At 35.0% G+C, this 10,442-nt stretch overlaps 1 protein-coding gene across 9 annotated transcripts in view; it reads right to left on the bottom strand.

Annotated features, from left to right (window-relative positions):
* Nucleotides 1-10,442, bottom strand: part of RALYL (RALY RNA binding protein like) — an 822,798-nt gene that overhangs the window by 61,905 nt on the left and 750,451 nt on the right. For all 9 annotated transcript variants that reach the window (XM_030839201.2, XM_060287608.1, XM_060287610.1 and 6 more), the window contains one exon: nt 5,231-5,344. In XM_030839201.2, the coding sequence (XP_030695061.1) occupies nt 5,231-5,344 (114 nt within the window). The remainder of the gene's footprint in view (nt 1-5,230; nt 5,345-10,442) is intronic.

Here is a 10,442-nt window from a genome sequence, read left to right as displayed (position 1 = left end):
TATCCTTCCCTTCTGATTTCCACCTGAATTTTCTTCTGTATTGTCTGGGAGAGTTTCCCCAATTTTGTCTTTCAATCCTGTTTATTTGTGCTATCTTATGTTAATTTCTAAAAGCTCTTTTATCTGACCTTTAAATACTGAGTTTTAGTCTTGTGTTCTTATTTCATGAATGCAATACCTTCCTTTCTTTCTTAGGGGTATTAATCAGTGGTTTGGTATTTTTTATTTTTTTTTTTTATTTTGAAGTTTTATTCTTCCTGCACAATCTGTTTCCTCCAATTTTTAATTATTTTTCTCTTCTTTTTTTTGGTATTTGATTTTTACATTAAATGTTTTCTGCCATCTGGTGAATCTTGTCTCTTTGTATTAACAGTGGGGTATTAAAATATGGATGGGAAGTTTTGTAAGTATAAGGGGATATCATTTCTGCAGGGTGATCTTGTTGACTATTTCTTTGGGTGGCATCCATGCCAACATCTTTAAATCTTTTCTCTTCAGCTGCTCATATTCCCAAATATAACCTCTCCTAGTGTCTTTCCAGTAGTCTGGCAGCTGAAGGGGAGAAGAATGCTTGGAATTTCTGTAGTAATTGTGCAAACTTCTGCTTTTCTCCCTGTTTTTAGCTGCTCTCAAATTTGTTTGTCTATTAGTCCTGAGATATGCTGTTTTAGCTTTTCTAGAGGAAACTTCTCAAGGCTTCTAGTGGGCCAGGGACAGTTGGGAATGGTAACACAGGAATCTGTTTCTTTAACAGACTTTCAGCCATTTATACCCTCTTTTCCAGAGGAATATAATGGCTTTGATTCTGAGACTTTTGGAGTTCTGTGGTTAAAACTGGACTTATTTCTAGGATGTGATAAGTCAGGTACACTTCTCCATCTGCTGTTTAGCTTCTAAAATTTTGTTCCCATTTTCTTTATGCCTAGGGATTTTCATTTTTTAAACCTGTCATTATTTTAATGCAGATTAAGGAGGGAGCAGAGCTCAATTCATGTGTTCAGTCCAACATCTGTAACCAGACACATCACCATTCTAATACAAAGTGTAAGATAGCAGTTAGGTATTCAGGACAGAACTAGTAGCCACGTTATAGGTGGCAGCAGTCAGATCATCTGGAGCAATGTCTTCCATTCTGAGTACCACACTCTGTAGTTGACAAACTATACAGTGACTAGAGAAGAGAGATGACAATCTTTCAAGATGCAAAACTAAATGACATGAGAAGCAGCTGAAGAAATTACTGATATTTATCTAGAGAAAAGAAGACGTCAAAGATGCTTTGACCAAGATTTGAATGCAGCTAAGTTGAGCATCTATGGGCCAATTATGTTGACTCTATTCAAAAGTTTTGGAAGGATGAGAATACTACAGCTCTTTTATATATTTAATTGGCTGATACATCCACAAGGGATTAGATATTAAGCTTGGTTTCAGGGGACATAAAAAGAGTAACTGAAGCAAGTGAAAGCAAAGTCCATTTTGGCTCCATATAAAGAGAACTTACCATAGGAGTATGAGACACAAATATGATCAAGGACCAAGCAAGTAACATAAATGTATGAATTGGCTGGATAAAGATATTAGCAAACTGAAAAGTGCATGTCATGTATAATATGGCAGCAGTATTGAAAGATTCCAATTTTTCAAAAGAAGTTATATATCTTGACATTTATCTGTAACATTCTAATTCTTGGACATTAATTTATTAAAAAAATTCTGTATCTTTTACCAAACATATAGGCAGGATGAAATTATCCTGATGGGACTAATGTGTGACATCTCTAGTGGTTAGGTCTAATGGATAGGGTAGGTTGGCTAATCTCATTGGAATTGTCCAAGTGAGTTTGGCTGGTCATATAGGAAGCACATCACTGAGAATAAAGTTGAATTAAAGAATGCCTAATTGCCTTTTCATATCACAGAGTCTTTGCCTGAAATTTGATTTTTTAAAAGATGTCATTGCTCATTGTACGATACTCAGTCTTTAGTTTTCCTTCTCACTCCTTTCACCCTTTATGGTCATTTTACATCACTGTGTAAACCACATATAAATTGTGGTCTTCATATGTGGCAATTTACGATTCTCTTTTAAAAGAATTATCTAGGAATGAGGCACAATTGTAGGCTAAATTGATATGTGTTATTTATTGTTTTCAATAATCTATAGTCACCATATCCCAAAGTAATGTTATTTGAATTATTCAAATAGGAAAAAATAACATATGCAGGGTAGATTCATACTAATCATTATTTAAAAGCTGGAATATATGCTTGAGGCCATAGTCCCTTCCTCTACTTTATATTTGAGGGGCTTGAGACCTAGAAGAGTTAAATGACCTGCTAAATCGTGTCCAGTGCATAGTACATGGTGTTGGAAAAGTCATAAAAGTTAGAGAAAACATGACCTTGTTCTGAGGAAGTTTACAACATCAAAGGAAGAGACAGGATGCCATGCAAACATCTATTAACAGTAATTTAAGGTACAGAGAATCCAAAATTATGTCATTATACCTCGTTACAATTATTCCTGATAGCTTAGGAATTCACTTCAAATGAAAAAGAAAAAAAGTGATCCTATGAAACTTGAACTCAGGACAAGCTCCATGCTGTGTGGCTTTATTCTGTTTGTAACCCTCCATCTCCTTCCTGCCACTATTCTATGCTGGAAACTTTCATCATCAAATGACTAAGAGTAAACTGGGAATGAGAGATGTATAAAAGAGCAATAGTGAAGAATAAATGTTAACTACCGTATAATTGGCTTGCAACCAAATAAACATTAAAATGGGTGTCTCCTTAAAGTTAATAAGGAAGTACTGAGCAATTAAAAAGAATTTTAATGTATTTCTCTCCACTTTCCATAATGTAGTATTGACTCCATACAGCCCTGCTTTCTTTTCATAAAGAAAATATAGAAAATGATCATCTTATCTCCATAAATATGAATACTGTTCAGGAGACAATTACTACAAAACTGAAATTACAAACTAAATAATTCCACTTTCTTCCTGACATGTTCAAGTAAGAAAGACATAAATATCAAAGGCCTAAGCCTATCATTTTAAAAATAACTGTCTCATGACTGGGAAAGTTTAAGCATGTACAGAAATAAGGTGACAGCCTTTCATGAAAAGAAAATGCAAGCTTTGAATTTTAGTGTCTTGTTTATAGATGATCTTCTAAGAAGATATGTGGAAGGTATTATTCATTGCAGGAAACTGGAAATTATAATATGATGGAATAAGGATCACATTTTTCTCGTTGAGGTGATTTATATTTAAATGAGTTCTCCATAATCCTTTAAACTGAAGAGCAAATTGGTTATCAAAGTCCTTTGCTGTAAGGGTTGTTTTACATAATAATGAATTTCACAGAAGTTCCTCAAAGGGAAATATTGATTTAGGCAACATCACAGGGTATTTCAATTCCAGCAACACTTTAGATTAGTGCCATAGACAGCATATAAAAAACTTTCTAAAATCTAAATTTCTCTATTAAGAAGTGTAGGCAGCATATTTTTTCTCAATAGAAAATATAACAGAAGTTTTTAATAAAAATGAGCCTATTTTATCTATTATTTATCTACCACTTCTAATGCACATTAACTTACCAAAAGTTAATGAGAATCTACCATGTGCTAGGTATATGGTTTATTGTTTTAGAAATAGGCTGCATGATAGTAGTAGGAAATATTCGTTTGCCTATATATGTTTATGTTACTAACAAGACAAAATAGCACCAATTATTGAGCCTTTACTCTATGTTAGTTACTGTACTATACAACTTACATGCGCTACTTTTCTCATTTCTCACGTTGCCAGGTAGCCATTACTGTTCTCATTTTATAAATGAGAAAACTGAGGTTAAGAAGTTGTGAGGATTTGAACCACAGTATATTTCTGTCACCCATTATGTTGTAACACTACCTCACTGCTGGCTTCTTTTCAGTCTTGAACCCTGCATGCCTCATTACCAGAAGGTAAGCTCTAGTCATCTCCCCAGTGATACAGTCAACAAACAGGCAGGTTCCTCTTTGTTGTAACTCAGTGGCCCTAGATCCCAAGTGGTTCTCATCAGTTAGTTGTTACCCAGGTAGCCTCACTTCAGGGAAATCCTGGGACCAGCCCATGGGTGGAACCTGAGATTGTTCCAATGTTCCTATAACATTGGAAAGGGCAGTGCTTTCACTCACAAGACCTGGGTTTGAAACCTAGGTCTATCACAAACTATTTATGTGGCTATGGAAAAGTCAGTTTACCTCCTTGAACCTTCATTTTCTCCTCTGTAAAATGCAGAGGCCGGATTTGATCAATGGTTTTCAAAACTGTATTGTTTATTTTTGAAAAAGTGAAGCCCTTTTAGCAAATGAAGTCTTATGTTGAATCTCAATATATAAAACATATACAGGTAGAACTACACTGTTTGCAGCAAAGGCTGGGTTTGGAGGAGGCATGAGTTCATTTGCCTCCTGGGTGTTCTTCCAGCACTCATCTCATCTCCAAGGAGCCTCTGAGGCATCAAAGACCCTGCAGAATACAATTTGCAAATTATGAACTAGCTCATCTCTAAGTTTATGCCAGTACTCATAGTGTATGATTTTAAAACTGTCCGTTGCCATATAAAAGGGTATTAGCGTTTTATTAGCATGGAATGAGGGTCAGGGAAGACAATTCAAAGAGAGAGTACATTAAGTTAAAGAAGTAAGTCAAATGATGTGGCCTTGGGTGGCCAGGCATACCGTTGATACTGAGATCCTGCAAATGGGTTCTGAATTTTGCAGAGTTGCAGCAATGCAAGAGTGAGGCTTTATAATCCTGGTTTTTGAAATCTGTTAAATTTTGCTGCAGTTAATTTAATGAAATATGAATATAATTTTAGCCCAATAGAACATTTCATTAATTGATTTAATTTTCTTAAAGGTTACTTGATATTGAGATGTAAACTTTTAATTATGATCCACTTGTTACTTATTATTAGCATCAAAATACTTTTACTTTTTTCCCTTCTTTTTAAAAATATGAATTTTAGGCAAATTGGCTCACCTTCTCTAAAAAGTTAAAAATCAGATTCCATCATTGCAAGTCTAAGCTTAAAGACTGTATCTATGTAAATGTACTAAACTCTATTAAACTCAGCCAGTATCCCTCTGGGCCTGTGCTGTCTCCGTGATTGACACTGTTTCAATGGTTTAATTCTGACATGTCTGTGGCCACAGATCTTTTTCACTTACCTGCCTCCGCCTTCTGCTGCTTCTCAATCTTCTCCAGGCGCCCTAACAAGGAGTCAATTTTAGTTTTGATCTGGGTTAATTCTTTCTTGATTGTCTGTAATTCATCTGATTTCACTGGAAAGGGGAAAAGGGAAAGAATGCAACAGAATGTCAAATGCACCACGACCCACTTAAGTACAACTCACAGACACCCCATGTTTTCTCAGGACTGTGTCACATTACATAGGATACTTTTCAATCTTATCTGTTTCTCATTGCTTCCAGTGATCTTGCAATACTGGATGACTTTGCCAATTACAAGCAGTGATTCCCAGCGATGTGAACATTTGATACTAAATCTTTTCACTGAAAGTTATGCAATGGGATAGAGGAATCTAGAAATGTTTTATACACTAACTAAAGATACTAAATTCAGTGCAAATGGTAGAGTAAATCTGTACTGTAAGACAGATTCAGATTGAGGAATGATTAAATCATGACAGGTATGCTTTGAGAACTATGATACTGCTTTGAGGACTATGTTGTAATGTATATTTCAGTGATATTTTTAATCCAGTTCCTTAGTGACTGATTGAAACCAAGACATAACATTTGTCCTCTAAAGAAGTGTCTTAAATGCTAGAGAACTCTCTCCAACTTGCTGTACTTTCGCTACTTTCTTTATTAAAAACTGCAGCAATGGGTTGTGTGTGTGCCTCTTTTTAAGCCCTGGGGCTTCGAAGGAAAGGAAATTCACTGAAGTCTCCACTGATATTTTCTACAGTCGTGGCTCCTTTTCCAGGTTTTGAGTGTTTAATGGGACTATCTAAAAATGGAACTAACACAAGGTTGACTACTTTTAATTTGGCAAATAAGGATGTTAAACACAACAAACATCCTACTATCAATGATAAGATAAGGTCAGTTTCCTATTTTAAGGACAATCCTTTCAATGAAGTATGTTGATGTTTATGAAAAATTCACTGCACTGTTCTTATTTTCTCATTTCTTTGAGAATCACTGGAAACTTTGTCATGAGCCCTCAATAATGAGATCAAAGATTTTTAAAGCTATAAATCTAGAAGAGCTAAACCTGTCTATGAGCATTCATTAGGTGAGTTTTTGGGTATCCATGTCTCAGCAGAGAGCTATGCTTCAATATCTGGCGTAAAGATCCTGATTTCAGTCTATTATTCTTTTCTGTCACTTTTCCTTTCAAGTTTATAATAAACTTGGCTTGGATATTCCTGAAGAAATTGAGTGTTTAGTTTGATTGATTCTTTAGTCTTCAGAGTTTTTTTCTAAGTAGTTAAAAACTAAAGGCAATATATGTTTGCTTGAAATAGAGGTAGTTGTCAACTAAGACATATGATATAATCTATATGATAAATTATGTATCAATATACACTAATTGCTCAAAGGAAGAATAGATTTTTTCCAATATAAACATGAAAAAACATTTTCTATTATAAAACCAGAAATTTTTCATAACAAGCAGATTTTTATTTATGTTACAAAGTAGTTAGCAAAATAAAAACTACAAGAATAAGCGATCCTGTAGAGAGTTCCTATTATGAAGAAACAGACTGAAAGTGGAACATGGTTTAAAATAGAAAATTGCTCCTATGGCAATTATTTCTAAGACATCAAAGTGCCATTGTTGAATCACAGCTATATTCGAAACATCATCTGTCACAATTGTAAATTGATTCAGCTTTGAAGAATGATTTTCATTTCCTTTGATGGAAGCATGTCATGTAGTTTTACTTAAACCTATCAAATTTAATAGAAAATATTTTACCTTAAAACATTAGATTTCAGTGCAGGAGAAATGGGACTGTGGCTGGAAACAAATGGGATATATTTTTTAGTAAGTGAAGTCACTCCTCAGCCCAGAAATGAGGTTGACTATCTCCTTAAAAAAACATAACTAAACAAATCACTAATACCCTATTTAGTAGAAACTATATTGAGACTTATGTAGAAATGTAGACACTGTGAAATGTCTTTTAAGTTCAGAGCGATATCATTATAAAATTTGGGGCTACTTAGTTAATGGGATTCAAGCTTAGATACAGCTAAGGATGTAATCCAGACATCCTATCTGCTCTTTCCTGGTCCCTCCCAGGGAATGTTGAATCAGTCTCCAGCCCTGTGCAAACTGCCCAGCTCCAATCTTGGAATGGCTAGCAGCAAATGATCATCATGGTCCTGGAAAACAAGGCTTAGGAATAGTCTTGCTTCTTGAGCAATTGTGAAAGTTGTTTCCTTACTGCATTCAGTGCTCTGCTTGGGAGAAGACTGCCCGCTCACCTGGCCTAGTTGGTTGTAGCCCTGTTGCTCCCTCCTTCAGTTGTATTCATTTTCTATAGATGGAATATGGTGTTGTGCTGTTGTGTCTGGTTTCCAGATGATATTGCTGGTATGAGCCACCTCTGTGTCTGATATACTTCTCTTTCCAATCTTTTCTGACTTTTTCTACTTTTGGGGGGCTCCTGTTAACAAATTTTCCACTGCACCATGGATTAAGCTCCTGCCTGTTTTTACTTACTCTATCAAAATAGATGTATATTTTATAACTATAGATTTCCAAACCTAGAATTTTAAAAATCTTTGCAACTTGGATTTCTGATATTTTTTTTTGAAAATTAAAGTCAGTTCAGAGTTAAGGAGAGTCTTAGGTATAAAACATCCCTGTCCATTTTCTTTTTACATCTTTCTTTTCACATCTTTCTTTTCCTATCCATTTCCACTGCACTCTCAATTGGGCTTCTGCTTTTAGTTCACCCGGCCTCTTACATAGTGAACTCAGAGTAATATATATAAAAGTCATAAGTCCTCCCTACTGAAAACTTCCAGAATGTCCCCATTTCTATAGGAAAAAGACCAAAAGCACACATGCACCAACTCTTTAAACTGGTATTTAGGGTCTGCTCCAAAGTATATTTCCAGGTGTATATTCCATTTCTTATTAAAGCAAACTCTTCACTTGAACAGAACAGCTTAATGCTTAATCTAATAGTATATGGAACCAGATAGACTCTAGTTTGCATCTATGTCCATTGGAGAGCCACTTGTAATCACTAAGATTTAGGTTCCTTATCTTTAACTTCCATCCTTTACCCTAAAGGCTTGTTATAAGAATTTAATGAGATAATGAACATAAAGCACTTTAGCACCATGATCAGAATATCACCAGGTAAAATACATGGTAAAAGCAGAAGCTATTATTATTATTATTTACATGCCTATTCCAGCAAAGACTTTCTCTCCCTAAATATGTCTACCTGCCTTTTGGAGCTTAGTTTTAGTCTTGCCTCCCCTATTAATTCTCCTTCATTTAACCCACTGAAGGGTGTATCTCTTACCTGTAATCTATTTAACAGCATCTCACATTTACTGCTAGACACATATTGCTAGTTGATTTTTCCTTTATATATCTACTTTTCAAATTAACTTGCAAACTTCTTGAGAGTGAAGACCTAATTAGGCATTGAAGAATTTTAGGAGTCACGCTTTTCTGTGTTTTAATAAGCTCCTTCTCCTCTTATTGACCGATGAGGTTCCTGATGCTTACCATGAAGTCCTAGGCTCTGAAGTCTGTCCTCCTTAATTAAAAAAAAATGATATTAACAGGTTTAAGAAGATATCCTATATCAAATTGGTACCTAATGGAAACTTTTTGTCTTCTCATCATATACCAGATCCACAAAAAATTATTCAGATTCCTGGGTAAATTATTCAGATTTCTGATGATACAACTTTTTAAAAAGAAGGAATATTGGATAGTTGTATGAAGCAAGACACATTAATGGATTTACCCCATCATAGGCTCTCTACAACCAAATTTTTTGAATGAAGAGAGGGCATCCAATTACTTCTTTCCACTTTCTCTCCCTCCCTCCCTCTTTCCCTCCCTCTCCTTCCTTCCTTCATTAATAGAACTTGCATTCTTAACAGAACTTAGTTCAGTGTATTAAACACAGTAAGAATTACCAAATACCAGAAAATTTGTAGGTATGTGTAGGCAGATATGGTTACACTGCATGCCAACTTCAAACAGACCAACAAATTTTATTAAAAGCTTTGTGTATGTGCTGGGTACTACTTTTGAGTTGCCTGTATATTGGGGAGATAGATAAGCAAAGAGGAAGTGCAAAAAGAAAATTAGCATGGAAATACGCCTTTTCTCCAGAAGCACTATGAGGAAAGAATACTAAAGTAACCCATGCCTGTGGTAACAACTCTTTTCTCAATTCCACCTAGTACTCTAAATCCATAATCCTCATTTTTTAAGATACATTGGCAGAGGATATAACACCATTATTTATATTTATATAGAGTATTAGTGCGAGTCAGGAGTATTTCTTTTGCTAAGAATAATAACGAATACTTTAAATCAACTTGCTGCTATACAATTTTCCCCTAATATAGACAAGCTAGAGGCTTGGGAAAATGAGATCTAATTACTGAAGATTATGAATCCTGCAATCTAAAAATTATGAATTTTAGAATTTGAGAAAATTATTTTATTTCCAAGCCAGCTCCACGTTACCATCTCTTGCCCCATCTTCTTCTTGCTTTTCTAATTATCTTAGTCTCTACGTAGTCACACCTGTTCAGTGTCCCTTGAATACGTCTTGTGTTTTCAGACATCCATACCTTTGTTTCTGTTGTTTTCATTGGCCTGTCTTACACTCTCATCTTCCTCACCTAGTAAATGCCATTTAATACTTATTCAGCTCAAATGCTACCTACATTGTAAAGTCATCCTCAACTTTTGATCATTTTCTTCAACAATCTCATCCTCCTCCCAGCCATACTTCTTTCAGATGATTCTTTGCATGATCATTTCTTTAAATGTCTCTCTCCAGGACAAGAGCAGGAACTACTCTCATTTATTTTAAACTGCTCTCATTTTTTAACTCAAGTGTGTAACATATTCGCTCAACAATATTTATGGAGACCCATTATTGTCAGGCTCCTTGCCAGGAGCTGCGGATGTATTAGTTAACAAGAGAGATGAAAGTCCCTGAAATTGTGGAACTCCCATCTAGGTGTGGAAGAAGACAATAAACAAACATCTATATATCTATATCTATATCTATATATGGGAGGGAGATAAAGAGGTTTGCAGCAATTTTCTTTACAAGTATACATTTAACACAATGAAAAAAACACTGATATAGCTAAGTCTAGTTAATAGTAGTGTAACAATATGTATTATTTGATA

Source organism: Globicephala melas, chromosome 17 (assembly GCF_963455315.2).
Source record: "Globicephala melas chromosome 17, mGloMel1.2, whole genome shotgun sequence".
NCBI lineage: Eukaryota > Metazoa > Chordata > Mammalia > Artiodactyla > Delphinidae > Globicephala > Globicephala melas.
The sequence above is the reverse complement of the archived record's forward strand: the minus strand, read 5'-3'. Positions and strand labels throughout refer to the sequence as shown.